Here is a 22444-nt window from a genome sequence, read left to right as displayed (position 1 = left end):
TATTTTTAAGGTCATGTTACTTTAAATACAATAAAAACACTCAAAATGTAAAATGAATACACAGTTTTGTTCTTTTGAAACTATGCCTCCCAGAAAAGTCTCTCTTTTGGACTAACCTCAGGACTAACTGGGAACAGCCTTAAGGGCAATTTTCAGTAACAAGTTTCTTTTCCATTTGCTTTATCATCAGTACAAAGCCAGATTTTACAACTTTTTGTTTCATTTACTGGGTTTAAAATAAGTAGAAGGGTCAGAGCTGCGATAATTATTCAGTCATATCAGGCTTCACAGATGATAGTTTTCTGCTGAAATACAGACCAAGATCAGCTTTTCTGAAACCTGGCTGTCACCTGGACAGCTTTATAAAACTCCGAATTCCTGGGCCCCAGCATCTTCATTTTTAAATGTCCTAAGTGTTGTTCGTGCAGCTGGTCTAACACCAGTGTCTAGTTTAGGCCAGTATTTGTCAGTCGCTGGCCTAAATGAACGTTTAGTGTATACCTTCTGCGTACCCTTTAGTTATTTTTCAACTGGTTCTTCCAATATGCTGGGACATGGTAGAATTTAACTATAGTTTAACCTGCTACACTTTTATTGCAGAATAAAAATTCTACTTCGTCATTTTTATCAGGGTTGTCTTATTGGGTCTTCATCCCAATCGTGTGTTACAAGTAAAATGTTCTTAGCCAATTGCTCTTTGTTTTTTAGGACAAATACCACATTATCACCACTTCTTAATATCAAACTGCCATCTTGTAGTTCAAAATGCTATCATTTTGTGAATATGTTATCATCACAGACTCTTTAAAAGTTTCAGATTCTAGAATTAAAGATCAGGTGGAGAGTCCCTTTTCTTGTAATACGAGGGTTTGTATGTGGGAGAGAGTGGTTTTGTCCGATGTCGATTGCTGAGGTTTGGGATTGTGGATTCCTCTGGAGTATGTACAGTATCTGAATTCCTTTACTAGTCCCACAAAAGCTGCACACTGCCAACTTTTCTGACTTTAGAGCTCTAAATTAAGGCCAGTTCCTTTGCTCATCCCACAAACTCTTTCATGTTCCCTAACCGCAGCCTGCGAAAGGCGCCTTGGTTTCAACAGCAGCAGACCAGCATATGTTTACTTAATTCCTAAGACATGATGACAGTGGTCTCTGTGCCACTAAAAGCTTTTCTCTTTATTATTTTCGGGTGAAGCTAATTTCCAAGCTTTCCTTGCGTGTCACGTGTGTTTTGCAGTGCCTTCAGTGCTGCCCAGGAAGAGCAGTGGAAGTTAAAGGAGCAGCAGCTGAGAGTACAGATTGCTCAGCTCGAGACCGCCTTAAAATCTGACTTAACAGACAAAACCGAAATCCTTGACAGATTAAAAACTGAAAGAGGTACATAGAAAATGCTTACTGACTTATGCGTTTCAGACTTCTGTATTGATCAGGTGTTGGTCGCTGACTCAGTCAGTACTTCCGTGGTGTCTCCTGTTTGCCAGGACCGTGCTGTGGCTGGGGACACAGCCTGTATTCACAGCCACCCATTTTCATGAGTTTATTGGTTGCTCAGAATTTCCCTGTATTCGGCCTATCACATATGCCAAAGGAATTATTTCTTCTCAGAATTACTCTTATTCACATTGTCTTTAATTTGTTTAATTTTCCTAAATTTTGAGCCTTTCTTTATTCGGTAGTCAGCAAGTGTTTATTGAGTACCAGTATGTGCTAGGCACTGTTCTAAGTTCTGGGGATACAGCAGTGAATAAAACAAAGGACTTGCCCTCATGCAACATAAATTCAATAGGGAGAAACTGACAATAATTAAATAAATATGTAATATGTCAGGTGATGGCAAGTGCAGTAGGAGTAAAAACAAAGCGGCTTAAGATGACAGAGTAGCGGAAGTAGTTGCTTGCTGTTTTTGATAAGTCGAACAAGGAGGTTCTCTCTGATAATAAGATGTCTAATTCTACTCTGTGACAGTGAACTTAAATACCAGGAAGCCTTGTCACGATGTCCCTGCTGGAATAATAATCATCAGTAAGTTTCCTATTGTGAGTCACAGATCTCACCCTTCTTCTCTCCTAGAAGTAAAATAATTAGAATCAAAGTAGATGTCTGATTTGCTGTCTTATACACACATACATATACACACAAATGCACAACCAGGGAAATATTTGCTTCACATGTTGTATTGTTTACTCATCCACTAGATAAACCAACTGATGTGATAACAAGGTTGCTCCTTTTGAACATTTGCAGTTCAGTTGCATTGAGAACGTTTAAAAGTTTAATGCAGACTCAGTTTTTTAAAAAATTACATTCTAACTAGTAATCTATATATTGATTTAGATCACAATGCTATAAGAAACTTCATTTACTATAAGAAAGATTTTTTTCCCCATTTTAACATCTCGAGATTGAGACGCATCTTGTAAGTGATATCTTAAAATTATGATCTGACCTTTTTTCACATTTTAAGAAGTCTGAAAGTGGAATACATCTTATAATCAATGGAGTCTTAATTTCAATGAAATATGTGTTCAATATTTATTCACCAAGTGATTAAATTTGATGACAGATGATTTATGAATTTTTCTCTACAAGGGTGGACTCTAGAAGAGTAGAATAAAATGGTGACATGATTATCACCGGGTGGATATTTAAAAGTTTTTATTTCAAAGAGTCATAGTGCCTGATTTCACTGTGCAGTATTCAATACCCAACAGAGTGCTTTGTTTAATACTTCCTCAATAAATTCCTGTTCACTGAAGTGGAAGTGCTCTATATTCCCTCTCTCTTTTCCAAAAACGGATATAAATGGCTCATTCTAAAGAAAAGAGAAATGAAATAAACCTTCCTTGTTTCTGTGCTTTCTGTATTTCCCTAGATAGCAAGAATTCCAAACCTCTTATCTTTAGACATCTGAATTGGTGTTTGGAAAGAAACTCTTCTTAAGAGGATAGAATCTTGGTGGTCTTTTTAAAAAATTTGTTTATTGTTGTTGAATTAATTCTGGAGTTCTTTTAAATTATTAAAACTACAATTGCTGGGTTATTTTAATGCAGCTAGTCTATTCCTCGTCTTTTTTACTGGTTATTATGTATTTCTGGATTTTTTGAATAATAAAAATAATTCATGTATGTTGAAAAAAAATTCCAGTAGATGAAAAAAATCAATCCCACAACCCTCGAGATAATCACTATTAATATTTTTATGTATGTTCTTCCAGAGTTGTTTCTACATGTATACATGTGGTTTTATAACGTGGTTTTTTATTTACTATATTATGAAATTTTTCCTTGAGTGTGAATATAAATCCACATCATCATTTACAATGGCTGTCATAGTTTTCCAGTGTGAGAATGTACCATAGAGTGTTTAACAATCTTCTATTGATGAATTTTTAAATAGCTTCAGTGTTTTTAAGTATTATAAACATCATTGTACACAAATCTTTACATATTTATCCAATTATTTTCTTAAGAAAAATTGCCCAAACTGAATCTTTCTTTTTAATGCAACTGTTACTTTAGTTATTTTTGCTTGCATACCTGAAATGTACAGGTCTAATGATTTATGTTTTTGTTTCTTTGTGAAAATGTTACAATAAATTATAAGAAAAATATCACAGCCTTTAACCACTTTTTACAGGGAAATACTAAACAAAAAAGAAAAAATGGAATTGTCTATTTAAGGAAATCTTTTAATATTTAGATAGTTCCTTTTGGTATTACAGATTTTGAAATTGTTTAATTTTACTTTGAAGTCTCTTCACACATTTACCTTTTCATGTATCAAATGTTCTTTGCCAGAAGATGTTTCCCTGGCTTCTTGTAGTCATTCATCTAACTGGCAAATTATTTTTAGAGAATACTCACCTCTTTATTCAAGGTACAAATTAGTTTCAGATTGTGTGAATATGTGGGGGAAGGATATGTAAATGCAGTTTGCATTTGGTTAATGCTTAAATTAACTGCATGTGTCTAAGGGCCTGCTTTTGAAAGTTCCTTTCTATCTTTAGCTGAAATGCATAATTCAGCATAATGCATATGGTTATATTGATCACAGCTGAAGATATTAGCACAAAGGAGCTCTGAAAATTGTTTAGTTGAATTGTTCTCTGCACTCTGCTTATTAATGGTGTGCTTGAAGAACATAATTTTAAAAGAGTGAAATGTTATCTCATTTGAATAAAATGCTGTTTAGCTTACCCTGCTTTTTGTCAAACCATAAGGTAAGGAGGTTATTTTTCATCTTATACAGGGTGCTTTGATTTTTCATATTATTATTCAGCAAGTCTCTTTCCTCTTTGAACTATAGCGTCTCTGTACTTTTTACAGACCCAGGAGTTATGTCCCCAATAAACGGTTTAAGAAAAGAAAAATATAGCAGATAATTCTACGTAAAACTCAATAGGGAGAAAGTTACTGGTATTCAGTCATGTCTTCTCCCACTAATAAGTTATTTTCCCACTAATAACAGCCTAGTTTTAAAAACATATCAGTGTAATGGAGACATAGTTGTTGAAACAAAAATCAGTAAAGGAAGAAACATTTGAGTAAGTTTATTTATACCTACTAGCATATCATTCTTAAGACTCTGCTCTGAAAAGTGGAAGGAATGGGAAAACTAGAGCAGAGTTAGAATAATCGAAATACGCCATGTCTGGATGAGGATGGAGCAGTAATGTCCTTTACACTTGAGCTCACCCTCAAAATTCCTAAAAGTTTTCTTGGCCAAAGAAGGAATTTATATCATCCTTGGGACCTTTGGTTTTACTTCCTTCTGACGATATTTACTTTCTGTTACCTAATCATTCTATCTGGATGTCGTTTAACCTAACAAATATAAAATAAAGAATTCCACATTCTTATTCTACTCTTTAACCAAAAAGCAAGTTTATCTCAAGACTTTATTATTAATCCTAATTTTTAGTTACAGACAAGTATTTGACTTTTACCTTCAAAATTTCCAAGTATTGTTCACATTTGGAAATTCTTTCGTTTAGTTCACTAAATATTAGCAATTTATACTCTTGGGTAACCTTTTAACCTTTCATCAATAAGTTAAAAGTGTTTATGTATTTGATATTAAAACGTCTCTGCATACCCTAGGGCCACAGTTTTTTTGTTTTTACTTTTTGGTTTGCCAGGAAATATGTGACATTAAAAGCACCCAAACTTACTCCATTTCTTCTTAACTGTGTAATTTACACTTTTTACTTATATATAGTATTTATAGCTTGGGAACGCAAAGCATCATAAAAGTTAGAAACATATTTTTGTATAAAATGCAGTCAGTGTGCAAATATATTCATGTAAAGAATTCTTGGCAAATGTATTGATTTACTTTTTTTTAAGAAAAGGAAACAAAAATATATACAACTTGAATTGAAGACTCATGATAAATATAAATCTTTGAGAGTAGGATGAAATTAGTGGAGACACCTTAGATGCCATGGTTTAGAGTGAGTCCACAGGGAGCCAACAAAGGAGAACACTTGACCATCACAATGAACTCTAGTGAAGAGTACAGCTAAGAACAGGAGACTAAAGAATAGATTTGTTAGCAAGCTGTTATGCTTTTTTTTTTTTAGTTAAGCATATTTACTGCAGGGAGTGAAAAATTAGTCTCTTTATGGATTTACAGTCTTCTGTAGCTCTGCCCTATGCCCGTTTGTGGATCATGGCAAATGAGTGCCCAGGCAAACGTAACCTCTCCTCCTTAACAATAGCTGTGAGTCCATGTCCTACTAATTAATAGCAGGAACTCAATGAATAAAGAACACACATGAATTACTATTGATCCTACCATGCACTGGTTGAGAACCCATTTCTCCTATCTTAACAGATTTGTTAAAAGTGTGATTGATTAAAATTATGGATTCAGAGTTATTACCAGGGAAGTTGATCTTGTTTTAATAAAAAGACTTTATGCTAAATTGGGCAAAGAAAATTCAAGGAAGTCAATTAAAAAACTAAAAGACAAAAATTTTTTCTTGCATGCCTTTCAGGACCCTTAATAAGTAAGTAAAAATCATAGATTTAGAAACATATTTTCTTAGGTATTTTAGATAGAATGTTCCTTTGAAGTCCCAGAGGCCACAATTTCCTTATATTAATACTGTGAACCTAAGTCTTAAGTTTTCGATAAGCAAGTGAATCATATGGTAGACACATGATAGTGTTCATTTGTTCCTCATTCCCCTGCTGCCTTTGTCTAGGTGCCAGCTCGGTTTTCTCTCTGACCAGAACAATAGTAGATCGAGCTTGGTGTGTATCAGGAATTAAGTTAATTAAAATGTGTTCTTATACCTCATTCTCAGTTACTTTTCTAATTGTGTTGACTTTGTTTTTAAGACCAAAATGAGAAACTCATTCAAGAAAATAGAGAACTCCGGTTACAGTATCTGGAACAAAAGCAACAACTCGACGAACTTAAAAATCGCATGAAATTTTACAACCAGGTGAACTATTTTCTTATTTAGGAACTAAACTCCAAGTTTTTATCTAAATATTTTATGTGTAGAGAAAACACCATGCTATAAAGCAAAAGAATGCAAATATATTACTTTGTCTATTAATTCGTGATGTCAGGCAGCTTCTATTCCGTGAGGAAAATCTGCACAGTTGGAATGTCTCTGGTACTTTCCATTAATACCTCATTTTGAGCTTTTACTTGCTCTCTCTTTTGCAGGAGAGTGATATTAATGCTGATGAATTGAGCGAAGCTCTCCTGCTTGTAAAGGTAACTTTCTGAAGTTCACCATGAATTTCATGTCTGCGTATAACTGTTTCAGCATAATGATGACCCTTATCTGTAACCCTTATACTTGAGAATGAATTATTCAGGAAAGTGGTCAGCATTTAGTTACAGCATATACATATTTCATAATGACATCAAAATTACATTAAAATAGACCTCAAAAACTCTACTTAAAGCACTTTCTCCCAGTCTAACAAACATTTTACTTTTACATGCCTCACTATAAAACTAATCAACAATTTTCTGTCCTAAGAGACCTGGGTACACCCTATTATCTTAAATAAATTATTGAATTGTAAATGTTAACAGGAGGTATTTTCCAGTTCTAGGATATTCTGTTATTTAGAAGAAGAGATGAGAAAGTGCATTTCTTTCCTTTTAGATCATCACAGTGTAGATTTTAATCAAATGAAGAAATAGAAATAAATGTATGTGATTCCTTTTTATGTCGTGAAGTAATAAACTGTTTTTTGATTTCTCTGTAATTGTTCCAAATGTCTATCCAAAATATTTTCTATATCAGGACTGCTTTATTCCTGGTGGAAAATGGGACTGTATCTGTTTTCAGTTAATGATTGCTTCTTGCTGTATCTGTATTAACTTACATGATTACATTTTAGAAACTCTTGTTTCAGTAGTAAAACATGTTTTTGTTTTAGGCTCAAAAATCACAAAAAAATGGAGACCTTTCCTTTTTAGAGAAAGTAGACAATACAATTAATAAAGACCTAGAATGTTCCATGAGAGAGCTGCAAGCAACTCATGCAGAAACAGTACAAGAACTTGAAAAGACAAGAAACATGCTAATTATGCAACATAAAATTAATAAAGATTATCAGGTAATGTAATACACTAAATCGGGAGAGTAGGTTTCCTATAATAGTCTACTGGTGATTTACTTTTCTAAGCAGTATCATGTGTTATCGTCTGTTACAATCTACTATCATGTGTTAACACATGACTGGAATTTAGCCTTGTAACTGGCTAGTTAGAATAAATAGTTTAAATACAAGTAAATTTTTTTTTAAGTCCTTGGTTTTAGAGAATAGTGGCAATGAATTCACCTTTACTAGTGTTAGCACATTTTGCAAATGGGTTATAGGTATCCTGAGGTCCTGCCACAACCACATGTTATATTAGCCCTTAACTAATGGGAAAAACCCTGCATAAAAAGGATTCCAGAGTTTTGTTGATTTTATTTCTGATTTATGAACATTGCCAAGCGTTATTTCCTAAACTGTAAGCTATTTGAGGTCAGGAAACTATGGTTTACAGATCCTGGTATCCCTAGGAAATGCTGTAAAAAATGAATATGGAACTAGTCATAAGTATTCAACTTGTTATCTCTTATTTTTTAGATGGAAGTTGAGGCAGTGACCCAGAAGATGGAAAATTTGCAGCAAGATTATGAACTCAAAGTGGAACAGTACGTTCATCTTCTTGATGTCAGGGCTGCACGCATCCAGAAACTAGAAGGTACAATGTGCACAGTTTTTTGTCTCCAGTAACTAGACAAATGGGTTTTATAACAGTTGAAAATGTCATCCAAATCTACACTCATGATTTCTTTTTGCTCTCTTTTTTCCCCAATTCGTAACTATAATAATTTACCAGAAAGGCTGTTTTTATCTGATTCTTTTATACTAAAGAATTTTTAGTAATTCTCTCTGGTTTTCAAATTCAGTGTTGCAGGCAAGATTTCAAAGTACTTCATAAAGTACCATAGACTTGACTTACCACCTCATTGCTAATTTGTCTTCTCAGCAAGCTACGCATCTCGGCCAAAAAAATCAGTTTGCTCTTTGTCGGATGCGTCTTGTTCAGTCCTACACCGTACCTTTGTCTGCTCCACTGAACCTCCTTTCCACCCTGATTCCAAGATAAACCCTTCCCGCCTTCAGAATCTGACTCAGCACACACCCATGCCTGGAGGCTGGCTCCCATTGCTCCTAGCCATGCCTCTACTTGAAATGCCCTTGCAGTGGTTTTCAGACTTAAGCATGTGTGAAAATCACTTGGGGAACTTGTTTCAAATGTGGCTTCCTGGGTCCCACCCCTAGAGATCCTGGGCCCATGATTCTGTGTATTTAGAAATAACTCAAAGCAATTCAGACACAGGTGCAAGACTATACTTTGAAAATCACTACCTTAGCACTCACCACTTTTCCTCTGATGTACTCCAAAAATATGTTTGGGGATTGTACAATGTGTCCTTCACTGCTGGGGTTTGGCCTATTCTCTGTGACTGCAATATTGTAAGTTCTACAATAACAAGCACTTTGTCTCTCTTCTCTGCCGTACAGTGCTTAATTCAGTGATCTGTGCCGGCAGTCACTTTACACTCTTAAAAATTACTGAGGATCCCAAAGGCCTTTTGCTTATATGAGTTATACTTATGATATTTATCATATTAAAAACTGAAAGTGAGAAATTTATAAAATACTTCTTTTAAGTCAGGCTAAAATAATAATAGTAAACCCATTGTATGTTAACATAAGTTATAGTCTTTATTTTTAAAAAGCTCTATTTTCCATACCAAAAAAAAAATAGAAGAGTGGCACTGTTTTAAATCATTTAAATTTTTTAATTATTAAAAATTTTTAACATTTTTGCAGATCTTTTTAGTGTCTGGCTTAACAGAAAACAGCTGGGTTTTTATATCTGCTTCTTTATTCAGTCTGTTGGTATCACACATCATATAGATTCTGGGAAACTCCATTATACCTTTGTGAGAGAATAAGAATGACAAAGGAAAATAGGTTGTTAGTATTATTTTAAAAATAGTTTTGACCTCACAGACCTCCAAAACAGTTTCCGGGGCCCTCAGGGGTTCTCAGACCATACTTTGAAAACCACTGCCCTAAGTAAAAGGGCTCAGTAAATATTTTTATCCAACTGAACAGGGTTTTCCAAAAGTCAAAGAGCAGTGTGTACCTGTTATTTCAAGTAGTACTCAATAAAAATTTGCTTAATGGAATTTTCCTGAATAACAGAGAGGTCACGGAATTTGGGATTTTCATTCCTTTCAGGTCTTACTAAATCTTTACCAATATATTTTATCTGCTCTTAAATTTACTGATTTATTCCATAAACATGGTCAAGCTCCTAATGCATCCAAAACAAAGTACTAGGCAGTGAGAATACAAAGAGGAAAAAGCTCAGGCATCACCCTCAAGGAACTCATGAGATGTGAGGAAGAAAATAGACAGTTACACTTTACTGTAAAGAGTGTGAAGCTGGGAAAATGCGAAAGGTGCCAAGAATGATTGGGGATAGAATGCCTATTTATACCTGAAGATTCAAGAAGACTCCACACAGTAGTAGGTTTGGAGTCTTTAACAGTGACAGAATTTACCACTAAATAACAGCAATGGACAGGCGTGGCAGGCAATAGATGAGGCAAGTAAAAATGCCATAAATGTGAAGGACTGCATTAGTTCGAGAAACTGCATGGGGATCCATCTAACTGGAACTCAGGATTAGTAAAGGGAGGGGAGAACCTGGAGATAAGGCTGGAAAGACACAAATGATGAAGGCCCTCTTTGCCACCCTGAAGAGTTTGAACCTTGTTAACCTAGAAAACCACTAAGAAATTTTTAAGGTGGGGAATAGTACACCCAGAGCTGCATTTTGGAGATCATGCTATAGGTCTTGGGAAGAATGAGTAAGATTTGATGGAAGGAAGCAGTTTGGGTTTGACGGTAATCTAGTAGTAAACACTGGGAGTGTAAGTAAGGTAGCATCAGTGGAGATAGAGAGGACAGGGACAAAGTTGATAAAGACTTAGGAAATAGTGTTGAACAGTAGTGCCCCTACAGATGTGGGGAGAGTAAAAGAAAAAGAGGAAACTAGGATGACTCTGTAGTATCTAGTTTGAGCACCTGGATGAATGCTAACACCACCACTGAGAATCAAAGTACAGAAATAACTAGAAGAGAATATGATGCATTCTATTTTGGATATATTGAGTTTGATATGCCTAGGGGATGTCTAGCTAGAGGGCTCAGCAAGCCATTGGATTTGTGGGTCTGGAATTCAGGAAAGAAATCTGAATTAGAAATAGAAATATGAGAGTCTTCAGCATATTGATAATAGCAGAAGTCATAAAAGGGGATGAGATTATCCATGAGAATATATAGACTAAGAAAAGGATAAAAACAGCACTCTAGCAAACTAGCAGAAAAGCAGAAACCCTTAAAGAATGAGAAGAGAGGCAGGAGGAGAAACAGGGCAGATGATGACATGGAAGCCACAGTAGGACAGAAGTTCACCAGAGAGAAAGTGGTCAACAGTGTCAATGAAGCAAAGAAATCAGGTAACACGAGGACCAAAGGCCATTCAATCTAGCAATTAATTGGTTATTGGTGGTAGTTTTACGAGAAAAGTAAGGCACATGCTGTTTGCAGGAATTTGAAGATTGTCTGTTAGATGAGGAGTTGGAGATACAAGTATACATTACTTTTTCTAGAAATTTGGATGTAACGTGGGGAAGACGTGTATCTAGAAAGAGATGTCATTTTTAAAAGCAGCTTTAGAGAGTATAATTAACATAAATTTAACCTGCACATGTTTAAATTGTACAGTTTGGTGAGTTTTGGCCTGTGTATACACCTATGAAACCATCACCATAATTGAGATAATAAACATATGCACCACCCCCACAAGTAGAAAAGTACGTATTTTACTAAGCTGATGGGAAGGAGCAATTGGAAAGAGAAATTAATTTTGTAGGAGAGACGATAATAGAGCAGAGGCAGAGGAGCAGGTGGAATCCAAACAATTTACCTCAGCTTTTCAAAGGCCTTTTTTTTCTTTTTTCTTTTTCTTGATATAACCTGTATTACAACTAAAGTTGTAATTTCATTGTTAATAAGTGATTTCAAAAAAGATGATGAATTTCTTTATAATACCGTATTATTTACAGAAAAACACGTAGTCATAGAATTTAAGATGGAGACTCTTCACCAAAAACACTCAGACTTCCTATCACTTCAAAAGCCAGTCTGTATCTTCATACGTCAGTATTTAAAAATCTCTAACCTGTGTGTTTTCTCTTGCAGCCCAATTAAAGGATATTGCCTATGGCACCAAGCAGTACAAATTTAAACCAGAAATCATGCCAGATGACTCAGTTGATGAATTTGATGAAACTGTTCACTTAGAACGAGGTGAAAACCTATTTGAAATCCATGTCAACAAAGTAACCTTTTCTTCTGAAGTTTTACAAGCATCTGGAGATAAAGAGCCTGCCACTTTCTGTACCTATGCTTTCTATGATTTTGAACTACAGACAACTCCCATAGTGCAAGGCCTTCACCCAGAATATAACTTTACTTCTCAATATCTTGTTCATGTTAATGACCTATTCTTACATTATATTCAGAAGAATACTATCACTCTTGAGGTGCACCAAGCTTACAGCACAGATTATGAAACAATTGCAGCATGTCAATTGAGATTCCATGAAATTCTGGAAAAAAGTGGTCGAATATTTTGCACAGCAAATTTGGTTGGTAAGTACAGTCGTATAAGCTTTGGATGTTTCAAACACTAATTTGGTTTATGTATTAATATAGTGTTCCACATTAGTATCTTCTCTTACAGATTCAAGATTCCTTTAGGGTAAGGACAGCATTCTCTGATTTAGCTGCCCACAGTTGATTGGACTATGCTAAGTGTCATTGATGATGTCAGTACAATGGCTATTAATTTTTTAAAAGCTTATAAGTGCAAATGTTTATTTACCATATTACTACCATTGTTTGATCAAACTTTCATTGTAGTACATTCATCAAATATTTTTTTAAGAACTTACCATGTTATCACTGTTACTAGGCACTGGGAATACAGTGGTCAGTGGTAAATAAGACCAACAAAGCCCCTGCCCTCATGTAGCTTACCTTCTAGAGCGGAAGACAGGCCATAAAACAGATATGTATCTCGTCAGATATGAAAAAATGATCAGAGCAAGAGAGTAAAGAGAGAGGTGGAAAGTTGCTAATTCCGATAAGGGCTTCCCTGAGGGTTGACAATTGTAAAGACCTGAATAAAAATCCATACCAGGATCCAGGGGAAGAATGTTCCAGGCAGAGGAAACAGCAAGTACAAAGGCCTGAGGGAGGAATGAACTTGACAGGTGGAGGACGAGCAAGAAGGCCAGTGGCTAGAGCAGAGATGAGGTCAAAGCAGTAGGGAGGGACCAGATCATACTCCAGAACCGTGTAGGTTCTGGGGAGTAGGGATTTTTTTTTTTTCTCTGAGTGATGAAAGTCTTTGGAGAGTTTTGAGGAGGGAAGTGACATGATCACCCATAGGTTTAAGAGAAATCACCCTGGGGGCTGTGGGAAGAATAGTCTGTAGGGGCCAAGAGGGGAAATAGGACCATGATCAGTCTATTGCATTAATCTATAGAAGGATCATGGTGACTTGGATTAAGATGGTAATGAAAGTAGTGATAAGAAGTGGTTATATTCACTGTATATTTGATTAACTCTTCCTCTAAGACTTGCTTATCAATTGAATGTAGGATAATGAGGGAAATAGAGGAGGCAAGGATTTCTAGCGTGAGCAACTAGGGGAACGGTGAGGCCATTTATTGAGATAGACCTGGAAAAGGTAAGGAAGAAAAGCAGGAATTCTGTTTGAACAAGTTAAGATTGACCAGCCTATTAGACAGCCAAGTAGAGATGTCACGTAAGCAGTTGGGTACACTAGTCTGAAGGTCAGGGATAGAGATAGAAAAGTGGGAGTTATTAGTACACAGAATATATTCTAAGCCTTGAGCCTAAATAATATCACATAGAGAGTGAATGTACATAAAGAAGAGAATGTGGCCAAGGACTGAGCCTTGGGAACTCCAAAATTTAGAGTTCAGGAAGAAGAGGAAGAGCAAAGGAAACTGAGTGGGCAGTGAGGTGGGAGACACACCAAGAGTATACAGCATCCTAGAGGCCAAGTGAAGAAACCTTTAAGAAGGAAGGAGGGTGACTTAGGTTCTGGGGAGGGATTTTATTTTATGGGTTGAGTGGTTGATTGCATAGGTAATAGAGTTACATGATTTGAAAATCAAAAAGGCACAAAAGTTTATACCATAAGATGTCTGTCTTCCACCCCTGTCTCCCACCTACCCTGGGTCCCCTCATCAAATGCTACAAATTCTTCCAAAGAAATTTTATGCATACACAAGCAAATGTGTGTTGTGTCAATATTCTTCTTTTAGGACTTTTTTTAGTGATGGCATATTTGAGTCATGTTTGTATGTTGATGAGAATGATCCATTAGTGAGGAAGAAATTGATGACATTGGGGCTGACCCCATGGCCAAGTGGTTAAGTTCTAAGTCACACACTGCTTCGGCGGCCCAGGGCTTTGCTGGTTCGGATCCTGGGTGCGGACATGGCACTGCTGGTCAGGCCATGCTAAGGCAGTGTCCCACATGCCACAACTAGAAGGACCCAGAACTAAAATATATACAACTATGTACTGGGGGCTTTGGGGAGAAAAAGGAAAAATGAAAAAAATAAAATCTTTAGAAATTGATGACATAGGAGAGAATGGGGTAATATTCCTAATAATATGGTATGTTCAGGAAAGTTTATGTATAGAATGTCCTCTATTCAACAAACATTGAGTACCCATTACGTACTAGTCCCTCTGGTAGGAAGATATCAGTAGAAGCCATGGCCCTTGCTCTCAAGAAACCCACAGTGTGGTGGAGAAATAGATTGGTGAACTGCAAGTTGCCAAAGCAGTCAGTGCTCTAATGAGGACATATTCTTCCTTTCTGAAGGAAGCATAGAGCTGTTAAGTCCCCCGAGAGCCGTGCAGGAAGTCTTCACAGAGGAAGGGAGATGAAGAGCTGCCTGAGTTGAAAGGAGTCCTAAGGTGTGCAGAGCGAACATCAGACAAGGGTCTGTTATGTACGATAGATATGTGGCAGAGCTGTGGCCTCTTTCCCTGTACTTGTGGCGCAGTAGAGAAATGGGAAGGTGCCAAAGGTTTCTTGAAAGCTGAATTATAATGTGGAATATCATACTTATAGTTCTGAGGTTTTATATTGTATCTGTCAGACCGCATTGAGTGCAACTTGTTAAAAACAAAGTACTAGAGCATCAAAATCTGTAAAGTATTTGATTCAATGTTTAGACTTTTCTATATTTTGGAATGCTTGAAATGGTGTAAACTGGAATATCTCAACCATAGTGTGACATAATTCGTTAATAATATTGAACATAAGCTGAAACTCAGACTTGCAGAAGTAACTTTATTTTCCTCGTCTCTGTTATTTGCCAATCACACATCATTTGTGTAAGTCATATATTATTTTACTCAGTATAAAATTTATAGTTTTAATGCATAAGACCATTGATGTATTTTTTACAGGTATATATTTTGATTTATGGGACTCTTTTAACAGTGAGTTATGTATTGGTTTATAGGAACTAAAGGAGACATCCCAAATTTTGGCACAGTGGAATACTGGTTCCGATTAAGAGTTCCCATGGATCAAGCTATTCGACTTTATCGAGAACGGGCAAAGGCTTTGGGATATATAACATCAAATTTTAAGGGGCCAGGGGTAAGCTTGTTTAACTTTAAGACCCTTTTATGACACAAATTTTATACTATTTCTTTGTATGTCATGCTTTAAACTGATATTTTCTTTCACAGCCGTCAAGTGACTTTTTTTAACATTTTATTTTGAAATAATCATAGACTTACAGGAAGTAGCAAAAATAGTACAGAGAGGTCCTGGGTACCCTTCACCCAGCTTCTCCCAACTGTAACATCTTACGTATCTGTGGTACAATGTCAAACCCAGGAAATTGACATTGGTACATTGGTACAGTACTACTAACTAAACTGCAGGCTTACTCGGATTTTAGCAATTTTTACACACACTCATTGTGTGTTTGTGTGTATATGAGGAGGAGGAGGAGGAGTTCTGTGCAGTTTTTTCATGTGTATGTAGTCACGTAACTACCGCCACAATCAAAATACAGAATTGTTCCATCACCTCAAAGGAACTTCCTTGTGCTACCTGAGATGCTTCTGAAAGATGGATTGCAATGCTGTTATCACACATCGTGACTTTTTTTTTTTAAAGATTTTATTTTTTTCCTTTTTCTCCCCAAAGCTCCCTAGTACATAGTTGTATATTCTTCGTTGTGGGTCATTCTAGTTGTGGCATGTGGGATGCCGCCTCAGCGTGGCTCAATGAGCAGTGCCATGTCTGCGCCCAGGATTCGAACCAACGAAACACTGGGCCGCCTGCAGCGGAGCACACGAACTTAACCACTTGGCCACGGGGCCAGCCCCATCAAGTGACTTTTGTTACAGTTTCTACTTTAAGGAAATAAGTAGCTGTTAGTGTCCTTCTTTCCAACCGTTTCCTCATGTTAGATTTCTGAAGTGTGAAGTAGAATACAAAATGAATATTCTCTTACCAAGAACTGGAAGTTTAAATGTAATTCCTCAGAGCAGCATTTCCCAAACTGTGTTTCATGCAGTCTTAATGACCATATTTCCAAAAGAATTCCATGATCCAATAAATGCAGAAAGCACTGAACTGAGCAAAGTTAAATAGGATCCTTGACTTTAGGACTTCCCACGTATAACATGAACCTCAAGAGGAAGCAGAAAGTATGCGCTTGTGTTGAGTAACAGAGGGATAGAGGATGGTAGAAATATTTTGGAATGTCTGCTCAAGTCATAAGTATCTTTTTTCATTTGGAACTCCCCTCATTCCCAATCCACGGGGCTGGGCCCCCAGTGGCCAGCTGTGTGTTCCGGGATCCTGTCCTCTCCCACTCTCCACCCAGTTAATTAACGATTCAGGACTATCCACCTGACCACAGTTGACCCAATCAGATTCTGCTTTCTGAGATCAAGAGAAAGCAGAACTTTTACATACCTGGAACATGTAAATTTGGGAGCCGTGGGGCAGCCATCTTCTACCATGTTAACCAGCAAAGGAAAGAAAATGGGTCTGGAGAGAGAAGAGTGAGCAAGCAATATAGAGAGAAATGGAAACTAGATAGAGAGTAAATTCTGATGATTTTCCAGTCTCATTACCTTCCTAAGGCCCAACTACATTTCTGCTATACAGTTCCATGAAATAAACCTGTAGCCTTATATCAAAGTCTCTTTTTGGTTGTATTTGCTACATGGGCTTAGTTTCTGTAACTTTCAACTAAAGAACCGTGACTAATAGATTTCCACACTGAGAAAGAGTGACACCTGTTTCCCAGAAATCATCTTTCTAGACTAGTATTTTTCAGAATACACTTTGGGAAATGCTGTTATGGAAAAGAGAATTAGAAATAGACTAGATTATTTATTTAGTTTCGGAGTTTAAAGATTTTTAGACTCCTGGTGTGTGGCTTGAATGAGTTGTTTGCCATTGGAATTTTAGCTTTTATGGGTGTACTTGCAGGGAGAAGCAGAGGGGTTATTTTGCAAATCATTCCACTCAGCCTTCCATAGCTGGATGCAAATGAGCCCTGGGAAAGCAGTATCGTTATTCCCTTCTGACATTTCCCCTCCCCACACCACCAGATGTCTCCACTAAGGAGATTATGACTATGGCTCTATTTTTCCTTCTCCAGTAAACTTCTCCAGAGTCACAGGTTCCAGATGCTCAATCCAAGTTCAGAAATGCAGTGAAAGAGGGGTCCCTTTGTGAAAGGTAGAGAATAACTCCAACACAAAACTAAGCAGGGCACTGAAACACTAACATTTCTTTGTCCCAGATTGCTTCAGCTGTGGTGGGCTTAACAGTTAGTCAGTGCAATTGTTTGCTAAAATATTTGTGCACTGGCTACCTGAGTAAATAGTTCCAAAGGGGTCCATAGAGTAGCTTCTAGCTCTGCCTACTAACTCCTTTTGCTCATCTCTCTTCTGAAATGTTCTCTCAGTCCTAGCTTTTTATCCCCTCCGAGGTTTATCTCTGACTCTGTTCTCTTATTCTCATAACCGCTGGATTTTGATATACTGGCTAATCTTGGCCTCAGGTATCTGTTTCCCCGGACCCCATTGGTTGAGGATGAGGGCCAACCCAACTATAACAAAATCATCTCTATGAGTGGGCCCCATCAAATTCACTGGATTCTCACTTAAGAATGGCATATGGTCAGAATAGCTCGAATGGTTGAAGGATTAGCTCTTAATAAACTTGTGAACTAGAGGACATTTGTCTTTGGACCTATCTGCAAAATTTACTCATTAATACTAAATAGAATTAAAGAGCATAAGATTAACTTTTTTCTTGGTTTATTTGGTTTTAAGAGCATTGCTCATTCTTCTATGTTTGTTGCTAATAGCATCTGTTCACAGATGTTCTAGGGAATATTGGTTTTGAATAAGAATCAAAAGTCTTTTACTGAAAAATTCACTATGAATTGAAAATATACAGCTTTTTGTCCATGTACAAAACTTTTGTTTGAGGGTTAGCAACTGTTGTTTATCTTTTCATTGTATTATTGCTATAATATAAATATGTATATTTTTCCAGTTAAGTCAGCAAGCACCCAAAACTGCTCAGCTCAGTTCTACTGATTCCACAGATGGCAACTTAAATGAACTTCATGTTACAATAAGATGCTGCAACCACCTGCAGGCCCGAGCAAGGCACCTTCAGCCACACCCATATGTTGTGTACAAGTTTTTTGATTTTGCAGACCATGATACAGCCATCATTCCCAGTAGCAATGATCCACAGTTTGATGATCATATGTGTTTCCCAGTGCCGATGAATATGGATTTGGATCGATACCTTAAATCAGAGTCTCTGAGTTTTTATGTGTTTGATGATAGTGATACCCAGGAGAATATTTACATAGGAAAAGTCAACGTACCTCTGATTTCATTGGCACATGACAGGTGTATTTCAGGTAAGCCTGTTTCTTGAATCTATGAAATTGTAAAAACAAGCCTAAATTATACCTCATTATTATGGATATGATCTTTTTATAACTAGTCTTAACCTTGTCGGATAATTGTAAACTTTGGACCTTTAATATTATGTTTTTTTAGTTATTTTCTTAGTAGTTGTTCCAGGGATTATAATATGCATCTTAACTTACCACAATCTACTTAAAATTAATACTAACAACTCCAGTGAAATTTAGGAAATCTGTTGCAATGTAATTCCATTCCCTCCCCCCTCCTTTGTGCTATTAATGTCATATATTTGTATGCCTATATATGTTATAAACCCAAAAATACAATGTTATAATTATTGCTTTAAATAAGCTTATGTCCTTTAAAGAAGTTAAAAGGGAGAATATATATAATTATAGGAGGCTTTTATATTAACTTATGTATTTGCCATTTCTGGAATTCTTTATTTCTTCATATGTATTTCAGTTACTACCTGGTGTCATTTCCTTACTTGGGATTACTCCATGTCTTCTCCCTCTTTTATGCTATTATTGTCATATTTTTTTCTTCATATAAGTCCAACAATATAATTTTACAATTGTTTTATGCAACCTTCTTTTAAATTGGTTGAGAGAAGAAATGAGGAAAACTTATTTTTACTGTCTTTTATAATTACCTATGTAATTAATCTTGCTGGTCTCTATCCCCTTGTGTTGATTTGTAGTTATCATCTGGTGTCACTTCCTTTCAGCTTGAAGAACTTCCTTTAATATCTCTTGTAAGTCAGATCTGCTGGGAATGAATTCACTTAGTCATTGTTATCTGGGACTGTCTTTACATAGCTTTTATTTTCTGAAGGATAGTCTTGCTGGATATAATATACTTGGTTGTCAGTTGTTTTTTTCTTGTAATACTTTGAGTACATCAGACAGCTGATTTCTGGCATCCATTGTTTCTGATGAGAAGTCAGCTGTTCATCTTCTTACGCTTCCCTTGTGCTTCATGCTGTTTACAAGATTTTCCCTTTTTTTTTTTGGCTTTCAACTATGATGTGTCTGGGTGTGGATCCCTTTGTGCTTACCCTGTGTAGAATTTGTTGAGCTTCTTTATGTGTAGGATACTGTTAGGCACCAAATTTGGGAAATTTTCTGCCATTATTTCTTCAATTATTTTTTCTGCCCTTTATTTCTTCCCTCTCTTAGACTTCCTTTTCACATATGTTCGTGTGCTTAATAGTGTTCCATGGGTCTCTGAGGCTGCAGGGTCTTTTTTTTTTTTTTCGTTTTTCTTCTTCAGATTGAATAATCTCTCTTGATCAATCTTCAAGTTCATTGATTCATTCTTTTCCCAGCTCAAATTTCCTACTGAACTCCTCAATCGAATTTTTTCATTTTAGTAATTGTGCTTTTCAACTCCAGAGTTTCTATTTAGTTTTCTTTTTTACAATTTCTATCTCTTTGTTATAGTCTGTGTTTTATAAGTCATTGTCATCACACTTTTATTTAATTTTTAAACGTGGTTTCTTTTCATTCTTTGAATATGTTTATAATAGCTGCTCTGAGGTCTTTGTCTGTTAAGTCTATCATCTGTACACCATCAGAAACTCTATTGATGGCTTTTTTCTTGTGTATGCAGCACATTCTCCTGTTTCTGTACATGTCTTATGGGGTTTGTTTGTTTGTTTGTTTAAAATTGGATATTTAGGATTCTATATTGTATTCCAGCCCTCTCCCACTCCATGTGATGGTTACTGTTGCTATTTCTCTTTGTTTGGTGACTTACCTGGACTAATTCTGTGATCTTTTCCCCTCACTGTAGCCACTGATGTCTCTGCTAATTTTTTGTTTGTTTTATTCTTGTTTTAATTTTAAGCCTGAGTCACCATAGTTTCATGGTCAGCCAATGCGTGGTCAAAGGTTATGATTAAACACCTTGAGTTGATGGCTTGGGTAATGCATTCAAAGTAGGCCTAGGCAGTCTGCTGTTCTCATGTTCAGCCAGGGACAAGTAGCTTACTAGGGTCTGTTCTAACTCCTGCTGTTCTTACTGAGGTTCAGTAGATTCTTTTGAATAATGCTTCTCAATTTGTTGTACACCTTTGATCAATTTCCAAAGTCCTTAAATGGTTATTTTTCATCATTTTGTCCAGTTTTATCATTGCTTTTCCTGGAAAGGGTTTATTCAGCTCTTCATTCAGCCAATCTGGAAGTCCCACCTGTGCCTATAATAGAATTTTATCACCTCTCCATATTCCTCCTATATACTTTTTTCTACATAAAGTCTAGCCTTGTCTTGTTTTGTTTTTTTCCCCAGCCAAACCATTAAAAGAAGTGTCAAACACTTGAGGACCAAGTAAAGGATACCCCTAAATAAAAGTTATGCTTATAATATGGGTTTGTTTTCTTCAAGTGAGGGATTTTGCATACTGAAAAATCTAGTGTCAAAATTAAAATTTGGGACAATATTACAGATTCAGCTAGATAATACTGTTTATTATTGCTGTATGTTTTGGGTAGTTTGTTTATTTTATGGACCTTTTTTGGTATGCTACTATTAATCTAGAGTAATTTAACAAATCCCAGCAAAACATATTTAAAATTATAATAGAGTTATATAGTAAAGACTTCTTTAGATATATAAATTACTTTAAATTTTGAACTTTTAATATATTTTTCTATATAGACAAGTCTTTTGCAAGAATATTCAAATCAAAATGAAGATCAATATTTGAGCTGTAACCCAGATAGTTAGAGGAAGGCTAAGAATTCTGAATAATCTCTGAATTTAATTTCAGTGAATTAAAATATTTATAAGTTAATTTTCTCATCTTTGAATCAGTTTTATCTTTGATGCTTTGACTTCTGAAAGCAGTCTACTTGAGAGATGAACCTATCATAGATCCTCTTGTCTTTATTTTAGTCTCTAAGTCACTTGAGTTGTGAGTAAAAGCCTAAATTATTTTTAAAGTTGTGGGTAGTTCTCTTTGCTCTTCTTTAATTCTTATGGTCATAAACTTCACCCTAGCAGTAATTACAATTATTTTCGTAATTTGACAGGAATTTTTGAGTTAACAGATCATAAAAAGCATCCTGCAGGAACCATCCATGTTATATTGAAATGGAAATTTGCTTACCTTCCCCCAAGTGGATCCATAACAACTGAAGACTTAGGAAATTTCATACTGAAAGCAGAGTCAGAAGCTGTTCAAAGACTGCCTCCAGCATCCTCTGTTAGCACGTTAATTGTAGTGAGTAACAGTGACTGAATTTCCTATAAAACTTAAGAAACAGTCAAAAAAAGAAAACATAGCTAAAGTTTATCTAAAATATATGTTCACTATACTCACTCTGATGTACTGGTTTATCTTAGGCACCAACACCTAAACCAAGACAACGTTTAACACCTGTAGAAAAGAAGGTATCTTTTGTGGATGTCACACCACATCAGCCTTCTGTAAGTAGTAAACACTCAAAATAGTGATTTTTTTCCCCGTAACAAATATTTGAAATAAATGATAGAGGTATAGTATACCCTACCTGATTTAAATAGAAACAGATGAATAAAATACTTCTTTTCTCTTTAAAATGTCAGCTTTGTCACTTGGCACTGTGTAAGAGTGTTCAATGTGCTCACTCTTGCTAAATTCACCATGACTTTCACTTTGCCCCAAGCAGTCAATACTCAGTGCCCACTGGAATCTCCCAGGAACTTTTGACACAGTGGAATACTTGCTGCTTTTTCTCTTGGTCTCTTGGATCCCGTGCCTTCCTAGTTCTCCTCTAACTTGACCGGTTCTTCTTCTCACTCTCCCGGAC

At 36.1% G+C, this 22444-nt stretch overlaps 1 protein-coding gene across 4 annotated transcripts in view; it reads left to right on the top strand.

Annotated features, from left to right (window-relative positions):
* RPGRIP1L (RPGRIP1 like) overlaps positions 1-22444 on the top strand; it is a 97670-nt gene that overhangs the window by 32167 nt on the left and 43059 nt on the right. For all 4 annotated transcript variants that reach the window (XR_011499041.1, XM_070500578.1, XM_070500580.1 and 1 more), the window contains 10 exons: positions 1238-1377; positions 6345-6451; positions 6682-6732; positions 7410-7589; positions 8109-8226; positions 11811-12263; positions 15188-15327; positions 18262-18640; positions 21686-21876; positions 21999-22082. Coding sequence is in view for 3 of the 4 variants with exons in the window: in XM_070500578.1 (XP_070356679.1) it covers positions 1238-1377; positions 6345-6451; positions 6682-6732; positions 7410-7589; positions 8109-8226; positions 11811-12263; positions 15188-15327; positions 18262-18640; positions 21686-21876; positions 21999-22082 (1843 nt within the window). In the remaining variant the exon portion in view is untranslated. The remainder of the gene's footprint in view (positions 1-1237; positions 1378-6344; positions 6452-6681; positions 6733-7409; positions 7590-8108; positions 8227-11810; positions 12264-15187; positions 15328-18261; positions 18641-21685; positions 21877-21998; positions 22083-22444) is intronic.

This window comes from Equus asinus, chromosome 28 (genome assembly GCF_041296235.1).
Source record: "Equus asinus isolate D_3611 breed Donkey chromosome 28, EquAss-T2T_v2, whole genome shotgun sequence".
NCBI classification, from domain to species: Eukaryota; Metazoa; Chordata; class Mammalia; order Perissodactyla; family Equidae; genus Equus; species Equus asinus.
The sequence above is the reverse complement of the archived record's forward strand: the minus strand, read 5'-3'. Positions and strand labels throughout refer to the sequence as shown.